This window comes from Gorilla gorilla, chromosome 19 (assembly GCF_029281585.2).
Source record: "Gorilla gorilla gorilla isolate KB3781 chromosome 19, NHGRI_mGorGor1-v2.1_pri, whole genome shotgun sequence".
Taxonomy (NCBI): domain Eukaryota; kingdom Metazoa; phylum Chordata; class Mammalia; order Primates; family Hominidae; genus Gorilla; species Gorilla gorilla.
Window position 1 is genome coordinate 24,500,964 of NC_073243.2, and position 26,326 is coordinate 24,527,289.

At 57.9% G+C, this 26,326-nt stretch overlaps 2 protein-coding genes across 5 annotated transcripts in view; one reads left to right on the top strand and one right to left on the bottom strand.

Annotated features, from left to right (window-relative positions):
- The window catches only part of NTN1 (netrin 1), a 219,208-nt gene extending 198,404 nt beyond the window's left edge, over window positions 1-20,804 (top strand). For both annotated transcript variants that reach the window (XM_031003171.3, XM_055367486.2), the window contains exons 6-7: window positions 1,967-2,041; window positions 20,476-20,804. In XM_031003171.3, the coding sequence (XP_030859031.1) occupies window positions 1,967-2,041; window positions 20,476-20,804 (404 nt within the window). The remainder of the gene's footprint in view (window positions 1-1,966; window positions 2,042-20,475) is intronic.
- Window positions 20,805-21,433: 629 nt separating this feature from the next.
- STX8 (syntaxin 8) overlaps window positions 21,434-26,326 on the bottom strand; it is a 334,880-nt gene continuing 329,987 nt past the window's right edge. Inside the window, exons 10-11 of one of the 3 annotated variants that reach the window (XR_008673159.2) lie at window positions 25,760-25,872; window positions 21,434-21,521 (exon numbers count right to left, since the gene is read on the bottom strand). The gene's annotated coding sequence lies outside the window, so the exon portion shown is untranslated. Of the gene's footprint in view, window positions 21,522-24,743; window positions 25,890-26,326 lie in introns of those variants that run through there. The other 2 variants (XR_008673158.2, XR_008673160.2) reach the window with 2 other exon arrangements.

The following is a 26,326-nucleotide window of genomic DNA, read 5'->3' on the forward strand; positions in this document are numbered from 1 at the left end:
TGGTGCTGATGGTGCCGTTGACTTGAGTGTTTGGGCTGCCGTCACTTTCATCCCAACCTCTCAGGCTTGGCCACAGTAGAGTGAGGGCCACTCTCTCTGGACAGCCCAGTCCCTGCACCCCAAGAAATCCCTACTGTAGTAACCAAGCTGCTATCCAGATGGCAGGAGGGATGGGGACTGTGGCCACCAGTGCCATGGAGCAGGGGTGTCGTGAAGGGGCTCCGAGGGCTCAGATCATAGGGAGCAGGAAGCAGGGCTGTTTTTCTCCCATTTCCTGAGACTGGTTCCTAACTGGGGCCCCTAAGAGGCTGGCACAGGAAGCAGTGGGAGGCTACCACACCCATGGTCCCCAAGGTAGTGGGATGGAGCTGCATTGATCTTCATTGAGGCACCAGTCAATGTATCTCAGGACCTCGATGGAGTCAGCGGCCTTCACAGGCCAGAGGCCAGCCCTGGAGAGGTCTCCCTGAACACTCCCTGCAGATCTAAGTCCTGGGTTGGGGTGCAGGTGGCACTGGGAGGCCTCTGCTTTCCTGCTTGGGCTTCCCCTTGTGCTCCCACACAAATCACTCCTCCCCTACCTTGACCTTCGTTTTCCCTTCTGCGGGATAGGATGCTGCCACCTGCCCCTGGAGCAGCCGCCCGTGTGTGTGCATGTGTGTGTTGAATCTTTCCCCTCCTGGTCCTCTTTTCCTAATCCCTCACTGGGACACACACCCAGCCAACTTCCATCAACCCATGCCACCACTGCTTCTAGAACAGGCTGGGCCCCCTGCAGCTCCCCGCTCCTCCCCGCTGGCCAGCCTGGCTGGTCTTCCCCCAGGCAGTCTGGGAATTGCTAAAATACAGGGCATTCCTCATCCCTGGCTCTGAGCTCACCTCTGCTCACACTGAGGGGGAATCTGTCAGAGTATCGCCTAACCAAGAGTGCAGGGATCTTGGCATCTCAGGCCAGCCTTGGCAGTAGCTACCCAGAGTGCACTGGGCAGGTGGCTTACCCTCTTTGAGCCTCAGTCTTCTTGTCTGTGGAATGGGAATGATACCTACACATCAAAGAAGGGTTGTGAGAATTGAATGAGATCCTGCCTGCTGAGTGCTGGGGGCAGGGCAGACTGGGGGAGATTTGCTGAGCCTCTGTGGTGGGCTGTGCCATCACGTGAAGCTGTCACACACAGACTTGGCGAAGGAGTTGTGTCTCCTTGTTCAAAGAATAGCGATGGCTGGCAGGGAAAAGCCATGGTTGGGCTGAAGTGGGAAGCTGCATTTGGGGGTTGACACAGGCCCAAGGGCTGGCAGGCCCTGGTGCCCTCCACATCCTGCTTGGCTCTCGGTTGGGCCCTGGAATCCCCCAGTGATACCCAGTGGACGCAGGCCCAGCAGCCCTGCCTCTCAGCAGTAGGGCCCATTAGAACTGAACTCGTCTTCGTGGGGCATTTTATTTGCACACTGCAGTAGAGTGGACACCAAAGGGGTTTCCTAATGCTTCATGGGCTGCTAATTTCCCCTGTGACCTCTTTTGTTGAGGCCTGACCCCAGCCAGAGGCTCTGCACCATGAAAGCCAGCGCCTGACACAGACCCAGGGCGCGGGGTGACAATGAGGCCTCTATCGGCTTTAATCAGGCTCCAGTTGAGTCTTAAGAATAGGGAGAATCTGTGTGGTGCTCAGAAGCCCTGGGTGGCAGGAGCCCCCCGAGACTCTCACGGAGGCCAGGGTGGTTGCAGGCGGTGGCTAAAGGATTCGTCAGGCCAGGGAGGGGGTGGGTGGGTCAGACGGGGGCTCTTTGTCCCTCAGGCCTCTTTAGAAGCCCAGGCCTTTCCTGAATGGCCGCCTGCCCGCCCGGCCTGGCCCATGGGTATCACAGGCCTCTGGCTATTTAGGGAGGCGGCCTCCTACTCTGCCCGCCAGCCTATTCATCGCCAGCCTAATTAGTTTTTGTCTGTGCTCCCCCCGCCACCCCCCTGCAGACTGCGATTCCTACTGCAAGGCCTCCAAGGGGAAGCTGAAGATTAACATGAAAAAGTACTGCAAGAAGGACTATGGTGAGTGAGAGTCCCCTTGTCTGGGGAGGATGGGAGGGGGCCACGTGACCAGCGAGGCGCTGGGGCTGGGGTGCAGCTGGCCCCCGATGGGTGTTGGTCGTGAAGACCCTGTGACTGATGGGAACTAGCCGGACAGATCCCACGCCTGGGAATTTCTCATCCTGGGAATTTCTCATCTTTTCCTCCTTGGCCCTCAGAGACGGGGGCATGAGGAGCCCAGCGGCCTGGTTTCTCCCCTTCACCCTCCTGAGGCTGGGACACCCAGGCTGGCCTCTGGCTTTGACTCTGCCGCTGATGGGCTGTGTGGCCACAGACCAGTGGCTTTACCTCTGTGGTCTTCTGTGTCTGCATCATACTGCGGGGATTTGACCCGATTCCACGTGGCTCAAAGGGAAGCTCTCTGGGCATCAGACAAGGGCTGGGAGCTCCCCGGTGCATTTCCAGTGTTCCGCCAGGCTGTAGCGGGACCGGGAGTCGGCGCTGTAAACGGCTCACCACTCATTCCCATGCACCGGGAGTTCCACTGCCCAGACCTATGGGGCAGACAGTCCTGGGGGCCACCTGCAGAGATTGCTTGTCACCTGTGACCTCAGGCTCCCTTCCCGGGAAGGGTGTGTCCTGTCCCCTTGCTCTCACAGTGGTCGTGGAGAGTGGAGATAGTCTGGGAGCCTGCAGGAGGAGGGCCCCGCAGTGGCCAGCGGGCAGGTGTGTGTGAAGAGCTGGGGCTGGTGGTAGGGGCTCTTCAGAATGGGGGACGCAAACAGAAACCCTGAAAGCATTGTCCAGCTGACCACTGGCAAGGCCCCCGCATACAGCCAGGGCATCCATGTGGGTGGCTGAGGCCCCCACCATAGGCCGGGAAGGAGCCCCAGGCCCAGGACTCCTGAATCCAGGCCTGGTTCTTTCTAGCACGGGGCCTCTCCTTGACCTGGTGGGCCAGGGATTGAGCCTGGGGCTGGCCCCCCCAGTTCTGGGCCCACGGAAGTCTACATCTGCCCACCTCCCTCCATCCTCCTCCTCACTCCAGCTGGACATAGTCCATCTTTCCTGTCCCATCTTTAACTGACCCCAGGAGGTGCAGCCTCTATCCCCTCAGTGGCCCTGCCAGCCCCAGCACCTCCTGGCCACCTCTGGGAAGGCAGAACGACCTCTCTGTTCTGCTCAGCTTCCCAAGGCTGTCCTAATCATATGCTTCTCAGGGGATCTGGGATGAGTCCCATTGCTTACCTGAGCCTCAGTTTCCTTATATGTAAGATGGAGATGATGCCACTTGCTGAGTGTATACGGGGAGGACAGAGCACGGGTGCCTAACAGGCTCCCAGCAAACAGTGACCTCTGCGTCCAAAGGAAGCTGGTGAGGAAAGAGGAAGAGGGAGGAAACGGCGGTGGAAGAAGAGGGGTGAGAAGCAAAGGCCACCTGTGGAGGAGGCCTCACTATCCAGAATCTGAGCTCCGTCCCTTCCCTGACCCCGTGGGGGTCCGGCAGCCCTACCCTGGGACCCAGACCTCATGGAGATCCTAACTGGGCCAGCTGCTTGAACAAGGCTTTCTTCTTTAATAAGGACAGTGGTCAGGACCTTTTAGCACAGTGAAATGAATGACGAGGCCCAAAGGTATCTAAAGGAATCTGGAGAACTTCTAAAATGTTCTCGTTTATTGTGTGTGTGTGTGTATGTGAGTGAGAGTTCATACGCACACTCCCTACACACACACTGAAGCCAGGGTAAGACCCCAGTAATTCAGCCCCATTCCCCACAGGCCTTCTGGCCTCCTACAGGGTGAAGAAGAGCAGCTGGCAGGTATTATGCATCAATTCAGAAGCTGCCAGGCTATGGGCATCAAAGTTCAAGGCCCTTCAGGGGTCTACAGTCAGTTCCTAAAAGCTGCGTTAAGCTGTATACATCCCAGGGCAGTGCGGAAACTTCCACCTCCCACGGGAAAATAAACCTAGATTTAGAAATGAAACTTGCAATTACTTTAAGATAAAGGAAATGCGTCTCCAAGCCAGGAAAGTAGGGGCCCTGGGTTGTTTTGAAAGGCGCTCAGGGCTGGGTGTGGTGGCTCACGCCTGTAATCCCAGCACTTTGGGAGGCCGAGGTGGGCAGATCACCTGAGGGTGAATATTTGAGACCAGCCTGGCCAACATGATGAAACCTGGTCTCTACTAAAAATACAAAAATTAGCTGGGCGTGGTGATGCACACCTGTAATCTCAGCTACTCGGGAGGCTGAGGCAGGAGAATCCCTTGAATCTGGGAAGCAGAGGTTGCAGTGAGCTGAGATCACATGACTGCACTCCAGACTGGCCTGGGCGACAGAGTGAGACTCTGTCTCAAAAAAAAGAAAGAAAGGAGCTCATATGGCCCCTGAGCTGCAGGGACTGCATCCTCCCAGCCCTGGGTCTTCAGTGTCCCCTGGGGACTGTTAGGTGGGCCATGGGGCAGGCCTCTCTCCACTCCCCTAGGCAGCCCTCTTGTGAGATGAGGACTTGAGCAGGACGCCCAAGGCTCTTGCAGCTTTCCTAGGCTTTGGACCTGGGCACCGCAGCACTGTCCTCCTAGCAAAGCGGCGGGCCCGGAGGAGTTAACGGGTCGCAGAGGGAAAGCCCTGTGCTTCTCCTCTCCCCATCCTTCCCTGCACAAGGCCTAGGGGTAACCTCGGCAAGGAGGTAGGAGGGGAAGGGAGAGGAATAGGTGGGCTTGCTTGGGGGATGGATTGTTTTGATCGCCTATTTGGTTTGGTTTTAGTCTTGAAGAACTCTTTAAGCAGCTACACTGTGGAGAGGCAGCTAGGAGCAAGGAGGAAGGCACTGACCCACAGCCTCTGCTCTGTTCTTTAATCATGAAATCATGAAAATAGGGCTTGTAAAAGGGCCCAAAACTGATCCTGTGTTCCACTGGATTCTACTTGACTCAACCTGGTTTTCTTGTCCTCTGACTTTGTTCCTTCCAGTGAATTCTGCCTCCCCAACAATATTCCAGGGGGCACCTTGGCCCCTCAGAGCTCTCCTGGCCCCTCACCTCTTCTCTTCAGGCAGCCCCTCTCTGTCTGCCGAACCTGACACCCTCCTTTCGTAGACTCGAAGGAGCCCCTTAGGCCTTCCCTGCGCCCTGCCCTGTTGTGGCTGCCCTGGGCAATGGGGGGGGCATCTCTCTTGGGGCGGGGAAGGGTGGGGCAGAGCCTCAGGGTGCCATCGGACCCTCTGTTCCCTGACTCAGCCTTCCCTTTGCCCGACACCCGACTCCCTCATGGGTTATCAGCGAAGCAGGTGGCAGGGACGGCGGGCTTCAGGTTGCTTGGGTCATAGGCAGTGACACGGGCCTGGCTGGGTGAGATGACTTGCCCAGTTACCCAGCCAGGGAGTGGCCCGGCCTCCCGCCCCTTCCACAGCAGCCTTCCTTGAGCTTTTCCTTCCCATCACAATTCCTCCAGAGGGCTGCGGGCCAGCCCTGTGTGCTCACCTTTCTAGACCTAATGGTGGTCACCCGGCTCCTGCCCCCACACCCACGGCCCAGGTGCGTCACCCAGCTGTCCACATTTCTGCTGCAAGACAAGGCTGGAGGAACAGCAGGCGGGGGTGGGGTGGAGGGGCACAGTGGGATCCCCCCAGGGAGCTGATGGGGGCTGGGGCTCTGGCACCACTAGCCTTCATGTCCTCACCACACTCCAAGCCTGTGACTCCACAGCCAGGACTGACGCTCTCCCTGTGATTCCTCAGTCCTGGGGGTGGTGTGGTGTTTCTGGTTCCAGGACTGTTCCTGGGACTCTTGTGGTCACTTAAAAGTTGGGGGCACTTCAGGAGGCCGAGGTGGGCGGATCACGAGGTCAGGAGTTTGAAACCAGTCTGGCCAACATAGTGAAACCCCGTCTCTATTAAAAATACAAAAAATTAGCTGGGTGTGGTGGTGTGCACCTGTAAACCCAGGGAGGCTGAGGCAGGAGAATTGTTTGAACCTGGAAGGTGGAGGTTGCAGTGAGCTGAGATCGTGCCGTTGCACTCCAGCCTGAGCAACAGAGTGAGACTCTGTCTCAAAAAAAAACAAAAAATAAAAAGTTGGGGAGTCCTCCCCATCCTCAGCTCAGCCTGTGTGTTCAGGCAGGAGGCAGGCCAAGAACAGTGTCTGGAAAGGGATTTCACAGGCCTCTGCGGAGGGCTCAGAGGAGCCCTGTAGGGTGGGGTGGCAGGGCCTCGGGGAGTGTGCTTGGTCATAGAGGAGTGAGTGCCCCCACAGGGGCTGGCGGGGGGCCCTGAGGACAATGCCAGGCCCACGGGTTTCTCTGAGGCTGGGGCAAGGCCTCCAGTGGGCTCTGCTGGCGTCTATGGGGAATCTCCCATGTGTCCTGTGTTGGGCCCCTGGCCCCCCTGAGAAGGTGTGTAAGGGGGTGTCCCTCCCACACAGACTTGGGCCAGCCCAGGGAGAAGGTGACCAGTAGCGGGAGGGCAGGAGGGAGCTGGCCTGGGAATGAGAGAGCAGGGGAGGCCGCCAGGCCGGGCGGGCCAGGGCAGGCTGGGCAGGGGCTCCCTCGGAGGCTGCGTAATCCCCGCTCTCTGACTGACACCCGGCAGGGGGCCAATTAGGAAACACATTTCCTTCACCCAGGGCACTTGGATGTTCCAGAAGCCGCTAATTAGAACCTGGGGTTTGCTGCCCCTGCTGGGTGAAGAGCAGGCCCGGCTGCCAGCAGCCGCGGACCTCCTTCCTCCTCCAGGCCTCGCGGGCCTTGCCCTTGTGTGGCTGAAGAGCGCGGGTCTGGGGCTCCGCGGACCTGGGCAGCGGCCAGAGGGTGGAAGGCTGGGGCGGTGGGGGCCCATGAGAAGGGGCCTGTGGGCTCGGGGCGCCGGCCCTGTCCCGTGTTCTCTCGGGCACACACTTACAGAGAGCCAGAGCCCAGCTCCGGTAGGCTTAAGGGCATGAAGCAAGGCAAAGGGATTTGGGGTGGGGGGGGCCTGAGTGCCAAGGCCCTGCCATGCCACTCATATCGGAGGGACCCCAGGACCGAAGGGAGCTCTGGAGACGCAGGTTCCTAATTTGCTGTGTGACTGTGGACAGGGAGCTTCACCGCCGGGGCCTCGGTTTCCTCATCTGTCACATGGAGGTGTAGTCGAGGGCACATGATATCCTTCTAAGTGAGACCCTGGCTGTGCCCCCCGCCCACAGCAGGCACCGTGTCTAAGGGGTGGGGGCTGTGGGGAGGCTGTCTCGTGGGGAGGCTGTCTCGTGGGGAGGCTGTCTCAGGTCACCTGGCCGCCCTCTCCTGGGGCACTCAGTCCTCTGTTGCCCTCTAGGGGATCCGGCTCTTCTTGCAAATGCTTGGAGGAGAGCCGCCGGGGAGGCTGAGTGGGGAGCAGTTGTTTCCAGAAGACAGGTTTTATTATTTTCAAGCATATTCGCGATTCCTGCCAGCTTCTCAGGAAAGCCCAACCTTGGAGGGACCCTTCCTCTGCGAGGAGGCGGCGAGTGAGCGGCGTGGGTGTGAGTGTGTGCGTGCTCACCACACAGTTGGCATCCTGTGGGGCAGCTCAGATACAGGCGGAGCAAGGCCCTGCTGGAGGCACCTGCCCTGCGGTCACACAGCACACACCTGAAACCACAGCCCCGGAAACCACCGCCACGGCACTGGAGCATCCCAGCCCTGCTCCCCAAGGCCCCGCCCCACGAGGCCCGGCCTCACACCCCACCAAGCCAAGAGGCTTCCTTGGTGGAGCCCCTCTGCCTCCTCCTGTTCCCTTCCCATCTCCCTTCCAACCTCTTCCTCCCATCCCTTCCTCCTGGGAAGAAGCTCCACTGTTCCGTCCTCACCTCCTCCTGTCTGTGCTGCCTCCCACGTCTCACACAACCGCTGTGCTCACGTCCACACCACTCACAGGCACACATACCACACACGCATGCACACATACCACATGCATGCACACACCATCACATCAAACACATACACACTATCACACAGGCACATATACCACATGCACGCATACACACACAATCACAAACACACCACACACATCAAACACAGATACACAGACTATCAGTCACACACACATCATACACTCACCATCACACACCACACACTATCACACAGGCACACACACCACATGCACACATACATACACCATCACACCACACATCAGATACACAGACTGTCACACACAGTCACACACATACTTTAGCACACAAGCACACATAGCACACACACATGCACATACACACCATCACACACAGGCACACACACTATCACACACACATCACACACGCATGCATACACACACCATCACACATCAGATACACAGACTATCACGCACACACATCAAACACACCATCACATCAAACACACCATCACACACCACACACATCAGATATACACAGCACACTTATACAGACACACGTATCACACACGCACACACACCACACACATCAGACACCATCACACACACTTTATCACACAAGCACACATACCACACATGCACACATACACCATCACACACACACCATACACATCAGATACACTATCACACACAGACTCACACATTTATCATACAGGCACACATACCACACATATCACACACATTCACACACTATCCCACACCATTACACACACACCACACACATACCACCCACATTATCACACACATGCACACCCCGTCACACACACACCCCATCACTACACGCATACCACCACACACAGCATCACACATGCACACCCCATCACATACACTATCACATACGCACCCCATCACTACACGCATACCACCACACACAGCATCACACATGCACACCCCATCACACACATGCACACACCATTACACACACACCACCACAGCAATGCACATCCCGAGAAGTCCTGGCCCAGCCTCCCCTCCACACCCGTTCATTGAGCACCTGCCGTGGGCCCCATCCTGCCCTGGGTGCTGAGCTTGCAGATCTGTGTGAGGCTCAGTCCTGACCCTCAGAGAGCTTACAGTCTAGGAGGGGAGACCGACATACAGACAAGGGCCACAGAAGGAGGGGGTGTGGCCGGGTTGCAGCCTGAGGTGGGCACACACACGGTGTGGCCCATTCTTTAGAGGGGGCAAGGGTGGGAAGGCTTCCTGGAGGAGGGAGCCTGAGTAGCCAGTGCTCACTGGGCAAAGCAGGGCTCCTACCTAGGTGGAGGGAGGAAGGTCTCTAAGCAAGAAGCTAGGCATAGCACGAGGAAATGGGAGAAGAGTAAGAGCGGGGGCGTTCAGTGCAGTGTGGGGCCCAGGGAGGCTGGAGAGAGGCTGGTGTTGGCCTCATCAGTTGCATCTGTGTGCCGAAGCCACTCTGACCCCTCCAGCTCACGTGGACACGCGGGGGCTCCCACCCACGCCCCGATCCCCTGCCTCAGGTGGCCTGGGTGCTACCGCTGGCTTCTTCCTACTCCCTGGGACTCAGAAAGAGGGGGAGACAGAGAGCTCACATTCTGAAAGGTGAGATCATCTCACTTCTGCCAGTTCTTGGAAAAGTTATTCGTTCCCAGAAATGTTTATTAGTCACCCCTTTTGTTGAAAGACATTTTGGCACCACCAGATGGAAAAATCAAAATGCTTCTCACAGGACGATTTGTCTCAAGTATTCCGCCTAACATCCCACAAGGATGATTTCTGAGGATACAACTCAAGGAGGATGTTCTGTTGGCATCTGTGGGGAGAAGCCAGGTCTGTTCAGCTGTGTGTGTGTGTGTGTGTGTGTGTGTGTGTGTGTGAGACTGTGTATGAGAGTGTGTGTGTGACTGTGTGTGGGTGTGTGGCTGTGTGACTATGCGTGTGTGTGTTTGACTGTGACTGAGACTGTGTGACTGTGTGTGTGTGTGACTGGGTGTGAGACTGTGTGGCTGTGTGACTATGTGTGTGTGATTGTGTTCGTGACTGTGTGACTGAGACTGTGTGTGACTGTGAGTGTGTGACTGTTTTACTGTGTGTGTGTGACTGTGGCTGTTTGTGACTGTGTGAGACTGTGTGTGTGTGACTGTGTGCTCTCTTGGGAGTCCGTGGAAGCAGTGGGCCTGCGGACCTGAGCAGAATTCTGATTTGCATCACCATACCGTCTGCGTGCCCCGGTACCTCCAGAACCAGTGGAAACCAACTAGAGGGCTTGCCCAGCCAACAACTATTCCCTCCCGCTGCTGGGACCCGGACTGGGCACATCACAGCCTTGATGCTCATCCTTATTTAATCTCCACACACACCTTGCGAGGGAGGGATTTTCATTCCTGTCAATAGGACGCTGAGACTCAACAAGATAAAATACCCTGCGCGGGATTAGGTACTCCACGGCTGAGACCTTGATTCTCTCCCACACCCGGGAGGCCAGGCTTTGGCAGCAGGAGTAGGCGCGGCAATCCTTTAGAACACTCAAGAACTGGGACCCCATCGGGGCCACTGACTCTGGATGAGCCTTGGAGGAGAGACCACAGAGACATCTTCATGGGCAAACAGGCGGGATCGGGCACCGTGGTGCTGGGGATGTCCGAGATGATGGAGCAGGGGCACTGGGCATAGTGGCAGGGATGTTGGTGGTAGCGGGTGGTGGTCCAGAGGTGGATTGGTGATGGGCATGGCTGTGTGTTCGAGGAAGCTTCCAGGAAGACCCCTGATGGTGAGGGGGGAGACCTAGTTGGCAATGGAGGCAGGCATAGAGAAGAGGCAGTGGTGGGAATGACCGTAGCTCACTATGGAGCTGATGTGGGTCAGAGTGTGGTGGGCGGTGGTGGATGGATCCCGGTCCTGGCTCAGCCCTTGTCCAGTCGCTCAGGCTGGGAATCAGATGAGCCGGGGTGGGGAGGGTCTCACCACTCCCGCCTCTTGTCTCCAGCTAGCCTCAGGGACACGGGGCCTCTCAGCAAATGACGGACTCTCCCCCTCAGCAGCACCCTCTCTCCTTTTCTTGACCTTGGAGTCAATGGCTATTCCTGATCGGGCTCAATCCCTTCAAGTGTGGAAAGCTGGACAGGTTATCAGCCCCTTTTTAGGGATGAAGTTACTATGTCTTGGATGTGGGCAGAGATGTTAGAGGAGCACCCTGGGGGCTGTCCCCCAAGGTCAGGGCCCCTGCTGTGGGCCCAGAGGCAGCTGATGTGATGGCTGCGGAAGGCCACCTCTCCCAAGCTTGCCCCCCTGTCCAGGGACAGGACGCAGACCAGCCAGCAGCACGTGGCATGGTGTTTCGGAGACTTGCTGACCCTTCTCTGGGGTCACCGGCCCCTGGGGAATCCTCTGATTTCCCCCACCAGATGTGACCCCCCCTTCCTGAGTGCCAGCCCCATATGGAGGCCAGATGTGGAGCTGGGCCCGCGTGAGTCAGTCCGAGGTCGTGGAATGCGGGTGACCACCAGGTTGGCCAGGGAGGGCCAGTCGGTCCCCATGACAGCTCGACAGAAAAGCCCCAGAGCCCACAGGAAGCTTGTTCTGGTGAGAGCCCGGTGGGGGCAGGGTGCTGTGATGCTGGGGTCTCCAGGCCCAGGAGGCTCTGGGGGGATGCGGCCCTTCCCAGCACAGCGACTTGCCATCCTGCAGAGCAGGAGCCCTGAGGGGAGAGATGGGCCCCAGAAGGGCCCTTCCTGGGATCTGGGCAGCTTTCTGGCTCTCATCTGCCCCCTCCCTGGAGCTTCCTCTTGTCTCTCCTGATGCTGTTTTCCTCTCCTCTGAGCATCCTGTTTTTAGGAAGGAGGGGTGGGGAGACAGGGCTCTAAGGGGCCACAGAGGCATCTGATGAACAGTATCTCCTGCCCTTTTACAGATGGGGACACCAAAGCTCAGAGTAGGGGTGGGGTGGGGATCTGTCCAAGGTGCCCGGAATGTGGGGCTGGGGACACCAGGCAGGAAACACTAGTCTTCTCCTGGCTCAGCCGTGCCCTGTGTCTCTGTGACCACAGAGCTCTTCTCCCGACGCAGAGCGCGGGTGGGCATTTCGTGAGGTGTACTCACTGGCTCTCCCCTGGGATGAGTGCCTTTGGCACTGAGGACCTCAGCACCCCCGCCATTGTTCCTAGGTTTCCTTCCTGAGGCCTGTCTCAAAGTCTTCACAAACCTATCAGCTCAGTTCTGCCTGTGCTGGGCTCAGGCCTCTGAGATACCATGGGGTACCCGGAGCGGGGGGGGGGGACCCCAGCCTCCCAAGTAGTCTACAGGAGCTTTGGGAGGCATCTTTGCAAGCCCCGGCCCCGGAGTCAATTCATCCAGCAGCGCTCAGCTCTGCCCCCACCCTGCTGTGGCCCCCGGGTCTCAGCTACTTCCTTCAGGTCTCCTCAGGGAAGCAGATTTTGAAGATGGCTTGACTTTTAGGAGCTGATGAGTTCCGAGCCAAGTCCTGTGTGTAGAGAGTGCATGGATGCTAACCCCACACGGGACAGGGCTCCACACCAGGGTGCCCTGGGAGCGGCCTGGAAATGCCAGCCCGGCTTGCGGTGAGGGGATGCTCTTGGCTGTCAGGCAAAGGGGCTCGCTGGAGGTGGCACCTTGGTGGAGAAATGGGCGGTGTTTGAGAGGTTCTCAGCCGGGCCACTCCCACTCTGTGGAGTGGTATTAATATACATCTGCAGGCCTGGTGGGGCTCTGGCTGAAACACCCTCCACACCAAGCCTTCTGGGAGCCCCAGAGGGAGCTGAAGGTGGACTGAATTGAGCCCACGCCAAGGGAGGCTGGCTTTCTCACTTTCCCTCCTCCAGAGGCTGGGCCCCCATTGCTGCTGAGGGCGCTGGCCTCGGGGCGGTTGGGGGGACGCTCACTGCTCTACCCTCCTACTGGGTGGTTCTCGATGGCATGTCCCGTGGGCCCAGCCCTCACCGATGCCTTTGTTCAGGGAGCTGGTTGGCTGCTCCAGCCAGCCTCGGAGCACTGGGGCTGAGCCAGAGGTGGGAGGGCCTCGGGGGAGGGGAGCACTGTCCACCCTCCAGGATGACTCTGACAGCCATGTCCCTGCCTCTGGTGGGCCCAGCCCCTTAAAGGGTCGGGGGGACAAGTGTGGAATTCGGAGGCAGGAGAAGGAGGCGGCTGCGGCTTCCTCCTTGGGCAGCAGGCTCTCCCCCAGGCTGCTGTGCTGGAGGCAGCAGCCTGCATCCGAAGGGCACCCCAGCTGGGGCAGGGCAGGGCCCAGATCCACTCCCTACTTAAGCCTCTTGCTAAGAAGGGTGCCAGTCCCCGATCTCTTCTCACTGCTGAGCCTCATGGTGCAGAGCTGGACAGGCCAGGCCTGACTGTGCCCACCTCCCAGGGGACAGGGCTGGTCTCCTCCCCAGGGGTCTGGCTCTCTGATTCTAAGACCTCCAAGACGTAGCAGGGGAAACTGAGGCAGCATCCACACTGCTTTCAGTTCTGAGAGAGAGGGTCATCCTGTTCTGTCTTTGGTTGAGGGGAAACCTTCAGCCAGCTCTACGTTGGGTGTCCTCATCTTGTCTAAGTCCTGGGGCAGGGCCCCGGTGGCAGGCACATGGCAGGAGATCCCTGAGGACTCCTGAGGGCAGCGGTGGCAGTTGCCAGGCCTGGCCACAGTGAGCCTCCAGCCCTCTGCCTTGTTTGACGTAGACTGGGCAGGGGCCACGGTGACCCCCCCATCCCAGGTGTGGCGGCCCCCTCTCCCACACTCCCCGGCAAGGAGTCAGGAGAGGGCAGATGAGCATCACTAAGACCAAGCCTTGGCTCTGGCGGCCCTTCCTCCCTTCGCAGGGCCTGGGAAGCATGTGCTCAGAGCTGCATTTCAGGAAAGCAGCTGCAGCTCGTGACACGCTTTCCACAGCGGGAGATTTATGGGGCTGCGCGGCTTTCATGGTTTCTGTGGGGTTCCTATTCTCCCCCTCATTTGTCCTGGCCGCTGTCTCCGAGGCAGATGGGTGACAAGCCTCCCCTAGCTGGACCGGCCCAACAGGAAGGTATGGCTTTGTGGGGGAGGGGAGAGGCTGTCCACCTCAGCCTCCCTCGGAGGGGGAAGCTGCTGGGAGCCACTGGGGGCCCACCTTGAGCAGCCCATAAATCTGCGAGACCTCCAGGAGGTAGGAAGCCTCCCCGCGGAGGTGTCCCACACACTTAGGCCTTGCCAGGGAAAGGAGAAGGGCCAGCAGCCCCCAGAGTCTGTGCTGCGGCCACTCCCCCAGGGCCCAGCCTGCAAGTTGTTTATTCGGGGCTGGGCCTTTCCTGCCATGTGTCAGTTCCCAACAGGCAGATGAATGGGCAGCATCTATAACTTCTGCACCGGCCGGACAGCTTTCCTACAACCTGGCCCGGGCGGGGAGCTTTGATCCCAGCAGGAGGTCCACCAAATCTGCAAGGAGGGGCATCCGTCAGTTCCCATCTACTCCTGCCACCAACTTTCTGGGGTGGTGACAATGCAGGGTCCTCAGAAGGCCTAGAGCTCACAGGCTATGGTGGCTCCTGGGCCCGGACTGGAACTGGGGAGGGAGGGAGGTTTTGGATGGACTGGGGTCTGGACAGAGGACAGGGATGCTCCAAGTCCCCCTCTGGAGGAATCTAAGCATAGGCTGTGACCTGGAGTTCCCCAGTCTTCAGGTTGCCTTTGACGGCCTGGTAATGGGTCAACACTGGGACTCTGGGGAAGTTGAGGTACCCCAGGAAGGAAGACCAGATGCTCACTCTGGTGCCTTTCACTGCAGCCAGGGACATGGGAAGCAGCAGCTGAAAAGACACCCAGGGCTGGACAGGCCAGGCCTGACTGTGCCCACCTCCCAGGGGATAGGGCTGGTCTCCTCCCCAGGGTCTGGCTCTCTGATTCTACTTCTGCCCTCCTTGCCCAAGGGAAGTGCTCAAGGCACCCAGCCTGCCCTGGGCCTGCCTCCTAGCCACCTGCCCCGTTGGCTGTAACCAACTCCACACTGCGGCAGGCTGCCCTTGTTGACTCTGGCCCCCATGGACCTGGCCCTGAGCCCCTTTCTTGCCTCCTCGGAGCCATGGCCAGCCCTCCAGAGCCCCATGTGGGCGTCTCCTGTGGGGCGGAGGAAGGTGTGTGCCCCTGTAGGCAGGGCGGCAGGTGTGGGTTAGGGCAAGGGAAGCCAGTCCTCTTAGCTCGCACTGTCCTGGTGGCTGAGAGAGTTCTTGGAATGAAAGACCTTCCTGTGAACCCCAGAATTGCTGAGAGGGAGGGCTGCTGCTGCCCCACCCCACCTGCAGCCTTGTTCACCGAGCTCTGTGGCTGGTTGCAGGAAAGGAGGGTTTACTGCACAGATGAGGGGTGACCCATGGGCTGCAAGGGCAGGACACAAAGCTCAGCCAGGTGCCTAGGACCTGGACAGCGGAGGCCACTCCTGGCCACCCTGGAACTGCACTCTCTTCTTGCTTTCCCTTGGGCATCTTTTCTAGGCACCCGCCTCCTCCCCATGGTGGAGCACCAGGGCTCACTTAGGCTTCCAGTCAGCCCAACCCATTCAGCCTCCAGGGTTCCAGTTCCCACATCTGAACCCTGGTTTTGTCTGCACTGACAGCAGAGCCCTGCCCTGAGCAGAGCCCCCTGGGAAGAGCACACCCGCTCACTTGCAGCAGTCAGCTCTGGGGGCAGCAAGGGCTCAGGAAGGGAGGATGAAGTTGAGCTGTGGACTCTGGGATGCAGCCGTTGAGCACTTATGATAAAACCAGAAGCACCAGCAGGCGGAGGCCAGGCTTCCCTCCCCAGGCAGGGTTGAGGGGCTCTGCTAACATCTGCCTCATTGACTTCCTTGTCTCCACTTTAGAGAATGGCCATTCTGGCTTAAGGCAGTGACCTCTTCCTGTATACCAGCAGTCCCTAATTTGTTGGGTTTTTTTTGTTTGTTTTTTGTTTTTTGGTTTTTTTTTTTGAGATGGAGTTTCGCTCCTGTTGCCCAGGCTGGAGTGCAGTGGTGCGATCTCGGCTCACTGCAAACTCCGCCTCCCAGGTTCAAGCGATTCTCCTGCCTCAGCCTCCCCAGTAGCTGGGATTACAGGTGTCCACCACCATGCCTGGCTAATTTTTTTTTATTTGTAGTAGAGACAGGATTTCACCATGTTGGCTAGGATGGTCTCGAACTCCTGACCTCAGGTGATCCACCCACCTCAGCCTCCCAAAGTGCTGGGATTACAGGTGTAAGTCACCGTGCCCAGCCAGCAGTCCCTAATTTAAGGGCTGTCAGCACACTGCTCATCTCCCTGGTCTGACCTCACCGTCTGCCTTTCTGAGAGCAATCTCCTTTCTGAATACATGGTGGGGGATCCTCAGCAGAGCCCCCCTGTTCCAGCGTTGTTGAAGACAACTTTTAGGACATCAGTGCAGGGACAGTGGGAGTTCAGGCATGCTAAGGGCCGAGGCTAATTAGCTTGGGGTGAGTTTCATCGTGTGGGTGTGTCTTAGTCAGTTCTGGGCTGCTGCAACAAAACCCCTTAGATTGGGTGATTGATAAACAACAGAAACTTATTGCTCATAGTTCTGGAGGCTGCGAAGTCCAAGTTCAAGGTGCCAACAGATTCAGAGTCTGGTGAGGGCTTGCTCTCTGCTTCAGAAATGCTGCCTTCTTGCTGTGTCCTCACACAGTGGAAAGGGCATGGGAACTAGCTGCAGCCTCTTCTTCTTTCTTCTTTTTTTTTCTTTTTGGAGACAGAGTCTCGCCCTGTCCCCTGTCACCCAGGCTGGAGTGCAGTGACGTGATCTTGGCTCACTGCAACCTCTGCCTCTTGGGCTCAAGCAATTCTGCCTCAGCCTCCCGAGTAGCTGGGACTACAGGCGTCCACCGCCACGCCCAGCTAATTTTTTGTATTTTAGTAGAGACAATCTTCCTGCCTCGGCCTCCCAAAGTGGTGGGATTACAGGCGTGAGCCACCATAACCGGTCAGCCTCTTATGTAAGGGCACTAATCCCATCCACAGGGTGAGATCCTCATGATTTGATCATGTCCCAAAGACCCTACTTCTTAATATTCTCACACTGGATATCAAGTTCCAACATAAGAATTTGTGTGTGGGGGGGGTACTAACATTAAAACCTTGATAGGGTCTAAGAGGCCCGTCCTCGAGGCCATGGTCCTAGGATGGGCAGAGCTGCCCATAGCCCACTGTGCCAAGCCCCCTGGTTGGGTGACATCACAGGTACATCTGGGTTGAGAGGGGCCCCAGGTTCCATGTAGCCCAGAGATCCCCATCATTCCTTGCTTCAAGCCAGAGGTTGGTCGGAGGTGACAGCAGCCTGGTGGAGTGCCGTGTGGGTGCTGATGCTCGTGCTCCCAGACCTGCAGGGCAGGTCTGTTTGAGGTCACTGTTGCAATGCACATTTTGAATATTTTCAGCTGTATGTGCACGGCAGGGGCTTGGCCCATGCACTGCATATGTAGCTCATACTTGGTGAGCTGTGTAATGTGTAGAGGTGTTGCCAAGGGCAGCGGAAATGTGGCCTTTTTCCAGCGTAATCATGAGTCCTACCACTACCTGCCCCTGCCCCTGCGGCCAGGACAGCTCCCACCCCTGGAGTTGCTGAGATCTGCTGGGGGTGGAAGGACAAGGGCTGGTTGCTTTGTCCTGACTGACCAGTGTCCATTGCTTTATCCCTCTGGACTCCCGGCAGCAAGGTGTCCAGAGGAAGGTACCTTTCAGGGCTTTGCCCTTGGTGTTATGCAGTTAAGCAGGTCCCCTTCAGGACTGTGTGGCGGTGCCTGGAGAAGCACAGGGGGCTGCTTTGGATTCCATGCCTGGTTTCCAGGGCATTCACTGATGGGGGAAAGCTCAGAGACCAGAGAGGGTTGGGCAGGGCTCACTGGCCCTTCTGCTATGACCCCAGGGAGTGAGAAGGCCCCCTGGGAGGCCTCTGCAGGAAGTCTAAGGCTAGGCCTTCTCCAGCCAGCTCTTTCTCTAGCCTCTTCTCAGCAAACTTGAGACTCTGCCAGCTCTGCCCTTCTGCCTGGCCCTGAGCAGAGGCCCAACATCCCCAAAATCTTCAAGATGAATTGTATTAGCTTCTAGGGCTGCCAGAACAAAGTACCACAGACTGAGTGGCTGAAACCACAGAAATGTATTTCTCACAGCTCTGGAATCTGGAAGTCCAAGATCAAGGTGTCGGTAGGGTTGCTTTCCTCCAAGTCCTCTCCTGGCTTGTAGATGGCCACCTTCTCGTGTCCTTTACAGGTTCTTCCCTCTGTGTGTCTGTGTCCTCATCTCCTCTTACAAGGACACAGGTCATAGGGCCCACCCTAATGACCTCATCTTAATTATACTTACATTTTTTAAAATTTTAATGGGTAGTTAATTATACTTTAAAGACCCTATCTCCAAGTAAAGTCACCCTGTGAAGTCCAGGGGGTTAAGGTGTAAGGTTTCAACAGAGGAATTTGTTGGGACACCATTCAGCACACAGCACCAACAGATGCCCGGAGCCTGGGATCAAAGCTGAGCTCTCCTGGAGCCCCAGCCCAGGGTGCCTTCTGCAGCATCCTTGTTGGGCTGCTCCAGCCCATGCTGGCTGGGGACACCACGGCTGTACAAGGGGTCCGAGGTGTCCAGCACGGCAGAAACAGCCATATCCCGAGCTCATTCGTATTCAGCTCAGTCCTGGGGAGAGGAAAGCGGGGCTCTCAGGGATGCTGGGGGTGGCTCCCCCATTGCTTAGCTAAGGGGCACTCAGTTGCCACGGTGACCTCTGTCTGCACAGTCAGATACACTCGGCCCAGCCACTTCTCTGGGCTGGAGGGCTCCCCCCACCCAGAGTTCACACTGAGTGTTGAGTCCCTTGGTGACAAAAACATGGAAACGGTTGCCATGGCAGCCATTCTTTGGAGCCCTCAGACTGGAGTGCAAAGTTCAGGATGCCCAGGAACAGCTGAAATGAAAATACGGGAAAATCCGCTTCCCTCACCCTGGAAGGATGACTCGATTGACATTCAGTGCTCCCCTGCACTCGGCTGTCCCTGCCCTCCCCATCCCCTGGTCCATGTGTGGGTGCAGGGGGGTGCCCTCGGAGTGCAGGAGCAGAGTGGCCCCCAGAGACGTTGACAGAAGCCAGCCAGCATAGGAGGGCAGGCTCAGCTGGGGTGGTTCCATTGTCTGGAGTGGTAAGTGGGGAAGTGATGACTGCTGGACGTTCCCTGGGGAGGTGTCCTTGTGGCTGCTGAAGCCACAGAGCTTGCCTGTGTGTTGGTTTCTTCAAGCTGCTGCTCCTTTCTCAGGAGGGCAAGTCTACTCCATGGCCCAGCCTGGGGAATAAAGGTGTTTCGCCCAGTGAAGGCTACAGGGTGTGAGGGTGGGATCAGTGAGGGGAAGACAGTGTGGGGCAGGGGAGTGAGTGGATGGCTGTTTCTCTTGAACAGAGGTGAGTACAGCAGAGGCCCCTCCAGGTACCCCCTGGTCTGGGGGCAATGATCATGTGTCCACCCCCAGCAGGTCCCCAAGAAGGCCCCATGAGGCTCTGGTGACCTGAGATGCACCAACCAAAGGGTTCTGCACTCAGAGTTGTTTGAGAAACCAACACACGTATACAGGATTCTTAGGTTAAAGGCTCTGAAAAGTCTTGCAGTAAGGAACCTCTTGACTTTGTTTAACCTAGTATTTCACAAACTTACTAGAGCAAAGTTTCTCATTTAGCATCTCTTATTTTTGAAATCTCCCTTACTATCTTGCAGAAATGACATCTGGTAACATTTGTCCTCTGAGTCAACGACATCGGCACCACTTGTGAGAAATGCATATTCTAGGGCCTCACCCAGATCTGTTGAAGCTGAAGCTCTGGGGCGGGGCCCAGCAGTGTATTTTCACAAGCCGGCCAGGGGATTCTGATGCATGCTCCATTTGGGGAAGTCCTCTACTAGGGAAAATACTGGCAGAGAATTTGGAGTAAGAGGAATGGTCTGGGGACCTTGGGCAGCACGCAGGAAGGGAGGCCACCTGGTAGGGATGGCTTAGGCGTGGGAAGCGGCAGTCCAAGGTCCCCGGGGCTCTGGAAAAGGCACTACGGCCACCCCAAAGGGTGGGTTCTCATCTTCTGCCCCTGAGCATTGAGGACCCATTATGGTTTTCTGAGGCTGGTTGGAGGGCCAAGGCTGTGTGTGGAGTGTCATGAGGTCTGGTGTAAAGTGACTTGGGCCTTTGGAGAAGCGCACCCCTGAGGAACCTCCCTCTCCCCACCAGCACTGCTCTCACCTGAGCGCCTGCCCTGGGCAGACAGCTTGCCCAGAGTGCTGGGGGCGTGGTCAGCACCTGTAGGCTTCCTGGACAAAGTGGGCCTTGACAAGGCCAGGAGATGGCTTGTCCCGACGGCAGTGCTGGGTGGCACCCTCAAAGCGTGGGAGGCAAGGCTTCTTGGCCCTGTTGTTAGCAGGTGGGGGTCTACGATCAGCTTGCCACCACCCACGCGCTCCTGTATGGGCCACTCTCTGCAGTCACTTCCTGGGGCTGGGTCTCCTTTCCCTTCTCCCCAGGCTCAGGCAGGGCGGACCTAGCCACAGCAGCTGGGAGCCCACCCGTCTGCCTGTGCTTCCTTGCAGCCGTCCAGATCCACATCCTGAAGGCGGACAAGGCGGGGGACTGGTGGAAGTTCACGGTGAACATCATCTCCGTGTATAAGCAGGGCACGAGCCGCATCCGCCGCGGTGACCAGAGCCTGTGGATCCGCTCGCGGGACATCGCCTGCAAGTGTCCCAAAATCAAGCCCCTCAAGAAGTACCTGCTGCTGGGCAACGCGGAGGATTCTCCGGACCAGAGCGGCATCGTGGCCGATAAAAGCAGCCTGGTGATCCAGTGGCGGGACACGTGGGCGCGGCGGCTGCGCAAGTTCCAGCAGCGTGAGAAGAAGGGCAAGTGCAAGAAGGCCTAGCGCCGAGGCAGCGGGCGGGCGGGCGGGCGCCAGGGCGGGGCCGAGCGAGAGCGGGCGCCTTGGCCCGGCCGCCGCGGACTTGGCCCGCGAGGGCTTTCCCAGGTGGGGGGAGGGAGGGGGCGGGGCCGCACGGCGCGGGGGGCGGGACCCTCGGCGGCCCCTCCCCCTACCCCCACCCTGCGCGCTCTGGGCGGGAGCCGCGTGCACGCGGGGCGGGGTGCGCCGCCGGCCGGGCCCTGGAGAAATGACGAGACGTAGCTACCTCACGGGGCTCCTTCCAGAGCAGAGACGCGCTTCCCTGGGGCTGGGCGCGGCCGCCGTGGAGGGGCTGGGGGCAGCCTGCCCTGGGGCCCGGGGGCGGGCGCAGAATCGCACAACTGGGGCCCCAGGCGCGGGGCGTGGATGGCGCGGAGACGTGGACGGGAGGAGAACTGTGAATTCTCAAGCCCGTAGTGTGGGCGGGGCGCGGAGCACCCACCAAACCACCACCCGACACGCAGCAGACGGGATCCCCCCTTTCTCCCCGGCCCCTTCTAGCAGTTCCCCGCGGGCCACCTGGCTGTCACAGCCTGGGCTCCTCCATCTGAAGGGGCCTGGCAGCATTTGGGGAGTGGACAGCTCCTGTCCAGCCAGCATGCCCCAGGCGGCCTCTGTCTCCACTGCTACCTGCTGAGTGGGTCCTACTGGCTGGGGGCTTGGGGTCGGTGGGTGGTTCACCTGTGGAGAGAGGAGAGGAAGCCCCTGCTGCTGCCTGTCCCTGCCCCTGCCCAGCGTGGGGCTGGCCCATCCGGAAGGCAGTGGGCCCAGGGACACCCCTGAGAAGCCCAAGCCGGGTGGTCACCGCCTCATGCTGGAGCTGCCTGTTGGAGGAGGCATGGCAAACGCAAAACCTCCCAGAGTGTTTCCTTTTGGAAACTTGGAACCAGCCCTTTTTATGACATTTTCCAGGGGGAGGGGGAAGGGGCACTGGCTGGGTTTACGGCAGTGACACTATTTATGTAATGACATCAGCTCCCGCAAGGCCCCTCAGCAATGTCAACAGCTGGAAAGGGCCTGAACGGGCTTGGAGTCTGCAGGCTGCGAAGGCACCTGGGCCTGGCTTGGGGCAGGGGGCTTGCTTGAGCTGGGATGGGGTTTGCTGGCTCAGCGAAGTACCAGAGTGCCTGAGCCATGGGTGGGCAGGGGCGCAGGAATGACCAGGTTCCTGGGGGCCAAGGAGGCCATGCTGGCTTCTCCAAGGGAAGGCACAGAGGCTGCCGGCCTGCCCCCTACAGCTGTCTTGGGTCTGGCCTGGGCCACACCTTGACGACCGTGCCTTTCCAGACGGTCTTTGTGGAGTCTGCCCGTGCCCTCCACTGTGCCCCAGCCCTCCTTCCAAAATCTCCTAGAGACACTGTCCTCAAGCAGGCAGCCCCTTTTCTTCTGACCTCCTCACACAGGGTCCATTCCTGTGCCCTGGGGCCTCCTGGCTCCCTGCCTTCCTGGGCTCTCCGCACTGCCCCGGCCTCTGGCCCACATCCTCACACCCGGCGCACTGAATTAAGAGGCCTGGCTCCCCTCACAGTCAGGAAATTGGTTTCACTTTCCCGGCCAGAGTTTGGCTGCTCAAAAGGGTCATACCAAGTATGAAGCATGGCCCCCGGTGGTCTGGCTTCCCTCCGCCTTCCCCACATTTGCCCGCATCACGGCTGCCATTTATTGAGCACCTGCTGTGTGCCAGGCACTTTACCCACATGCTCCCAGCGTGTACTCATGACAGCCCTGTGGGACAGGGACTCATTATCACCAGCAAGGAGACTGGAGTACACGTGCCCAAGGTCATGCTGCAAATTGGTGGCAGGACTGGGGCTCAGACTCCAGAGCCCGACTTTCTGACCAGGGGCCACGCTGGCCCTCACTGCACTCCAGCTCTGCAGCCCACCCGCCCAATCCCTGTGCAGGCTGGGAGGGTGCTCTTGGGGGAGTGGCCACCGAGCCCCTGGCCCTGGTTACTGCCTCTTGAGGACACTGGCATCTGGGCTGGAGAACAGGAGCCCGGGGTGGGGTGGGGCATGGGGACAATCACATCTTCAGAGGAGGCAGCAAAGTGGTGGGGGATGCAGGGACGGACTTGCCAGATGGCAGCTCCAGGTTCCAGGAAGGCAGGCCTTGGATGCTCCGAAGAGGTGGTAGAAAGGTGTTTTGGCTGCCTCAGGGTGGTTGGAGAGACTCCAGGAGAGACTGGCAGAGGTGCCTCAGGGGCGGGGAGCAGACAGACCTGCCCTGGGAAGGGGCATTTGGCTTCCCTCAAGGCTGGAAGACAGGGCCCCTCTCCAAGCTGTCAGCGCCCCTCGGATGCCCAGTGTGGTGTGCTGGGCGCCATCAGCATCACAAGGCACTATGCTGCTGGGGCGGTTGTCCTATTTCTGTCTATGCCAGTGTGGTTTCTTCACCCTGCCCAGAAGGGCCGTGGCAGCCCCACAATATCCCACCCTGGGTCTGGGTTTCACGGGTGTCCTGTGAGGGGTTTGCACTTGTGGTCTCTGAGGCCCCCTCAGCAACGGAGCTGGCGACACGCCAAGCAACAAGGCATCTTGCGGAAAATTCAGCCAGTGTCCTGCCCCTCCCTTTGGCTCAGCACCCCGCAGGGCACAGGCTGTCCACCCGGTGGTCTGGCCCTTGGGGAATGCGTCAGGGTGACCAGATCCACCAGGCTAGCGGCCAGGTCACTGTTGGGATTGCACGGTCATCACGAGCTGCCTTTCCTATCCACACACCCAGCCAGGACACAGCCCACCACTCCTGACTGCAGCCCCCGGCCTCTGCGGTGAGTACCATCCTTGGGAAAGCACCCCTCCTCCACTCCGGTGCCCCACTCCAAGGAGCAGAGGGAAATGGGAATTGAGGTGTTCCGGTTTGTACAGTTAGGAAGGGATGTAAAACGGAACTAGATTTTGATTTTGAAGAGTGTATTAACCAGAATTGTGTTATGTAGGTGTTTGAAGAAAAACATACCAGATTAGTCTTTGTTTTTGAAACAGCTTCCCCAGTTGTCCTTTTTCTTACCAGCTGGGTGGTCTGGTGCCCCTGACAGCTGAGTGCCTGCTTTACGGACACACAGTAATGCCGAAGATTTGCGGGGGAGGACATAGGGCTGTCCCCGGGATTCACCTGCTGGCTGTGGTCTCTGCCCACTGCTTCTGTCCTTGGAAAGCAGGGCAGGAGGCAGCATCCCCAGGGGCCTCTATGTGGGAGGGAGGGTCACAGCCCAGGGAGGCTGGGAGCTGCTCCAAGGCCCTGGAACTCTGCCTCAGTCGCGGCATGCTGGAGAGGGGTACAGACTTTCTTGGAGTTGTTTGGAGTTGTCCCAGGTTGGAATGAGACTGAACTCAAGAAGAGACCCTAAGGGACTGGGGAATGGTTCCTGCCTTCAGGAAAGTGAAAGACGCTTAGGCTGTCAACACTTAAAGGAAGTCCCCTTGAAGCCCAGAGTGGACAGACTAGACCCATTGATGGGGCCACTGGCCATGGTCCGTGGACAAGACATTCCTGTGGGCCACGGCACACCCAGGGGGATCAAAATGTGTACTTGTGGGGTCTCGCCCCTTGCCAAAAGCCAAACCAGTCCCACTCCTGTCATTGGACGTTTCTTCCCATTCCCTCCTCCCTCTGCCCCCTCCTGTGTTTTGGATTTCTGTTCACTCAGAATTGTAAATGTTTAGTTGTGACCATGACGTATTGTTTGGGTCAATGTCCCTTTCCAATGCATACTAATATATTATGGTTATTATATATGAATATATTTAATGACATGGAAAAAGTTGTGGATTTTCTTTCTTTCCTTTTTTTTTTGGGGGGGGGGGGGGGTTGGTTAGAGTTGTAATGGACCCAGATGGAACTTGTAACGTGGGCCCCACATGATAGAACTAAATTCAGATATCATTAAATAAACTCTTGTACACTATGCCGTCTCGCAGTCTTGATTGGTGGCCTGGGCTGTGGGAGGTGGGCGTGTGGGGAGGCAAGGGAAGGATGGAGTTTTCGGGGAGTTTGAGGAATATGGCTTCAGGCCGAAGAACTCCCCTGCAAGTCAGAGCCTGGGTTTTACCCAGAGCCTCAGAGACAGAGCCCTAACTCCCCCGAGAAGGCAGGAAAAGAGCAGTTTTGCTTGGAATGTCCTAGGGCCTTGCTGGCCGTGCTGTTTTGAGCTAAAAGGTTCTCAAATGGGACAGTCGTCTGTATTGCAGGCTGCAGGAAACCACTCCAGGGACCCATCCTTGCCATTCCCTGGAGTTCCAAGACAGAGTGGGGGGAAAGGGGTCCCCTCCCACTTTGCCTTACCTGCAACCCCCGGGTGGGCGGAGAGCCACCTTTGACCCTCCCAATTTGATTCAGAACCTGCAGGTAGTTTCTGACTTTTACATAACTGGCTTCTTCTATGAAAGCCAAGTAGAGACTCAAGAAACTACAGCAGGGTTAGTGAAACTCAAGAGAGCTTGCAAAATATTTTTTTTCAAGCGATTGCTAAAGGCTTCGTGCGGTGCAGAGACTGGGCCAGTGCCAGCACCACGCAGCCACCAAGAGCTGAGCTCACTTGGTTTCTGAGAGGCTATATTTAAACCTCCAAATGGTTGTGATTTCTTTATTAAATAAACAATTCAGTCATTAGGAACATATTGTGTTGCCACGCAAAGTGGGGCCGATCGTCACTAGGAAGCTATAATTTCTGCACCCAGCTGTTTTGAAGGCAACCCTCAGCCATGGGCCCGGTCTAGCCCCTCAGCAACGCAGGCTCAATAGGCCCTTCCTTCGAAGGTATGGAAAGCCCCTTCCCTGCTGTGTGGAGAGCTGACTGGAGATGCCATTAGCTTCTGCTCAGGAAGAAACAGGGCCAGCCCTGCTGCCTTGGGGGTCTGGCTCTGCGGATGGGAGCTAGGCTCTCAGAGCCTGGGGTCAAAGCCAGGGCAGGTACATACGTGAGTGGTCTCCGGGTGTCCCAATCAGTCTCAGGTGTAAGTCTCTGCTGAAATGACAACGCCTGACAGTGGGTGGGCAGGGATGACATCCAGGTCTCAGTTGGCCAGACAGGCTAAGGAGAAAGCAAGCCTATTCTGGGGTCTCAGGTGCTCCCCAGGGCCAGCGGGGCCACTGGTAGCATTTAAGACCCGCTGAGAGACTGGGCTAAGAGGCCTGTGATGCACTTGAGGCAGTTTCATTCTCAGCTTTGGTCATTTTAGGTCAAGGGTCCAGTTCTTAAGGACTTTCATGATGTGGCTTTTTTTCTGTCCATTTAAAAACAAAACAAGTGCATGTCTGAGAGGGCCGCGTTTCCTTGGGACGCCACCACAGTCAGGCCCTGTGAGGGTGGCTGCAGCCCCAGGCCCAAGGCCAGAAGGAAGCACACTGTTGCTCAGACACACATTAGAACATGTACTGTCAACGGCCCCTCTGCCTCCCAGGACCTTATGCTGTAGTTGGGGAGAGAGGGCATCTGCCAAACTCAATGCAGGAAATAAGCTGGGTTGCTGCTAAGGACTGGCCCA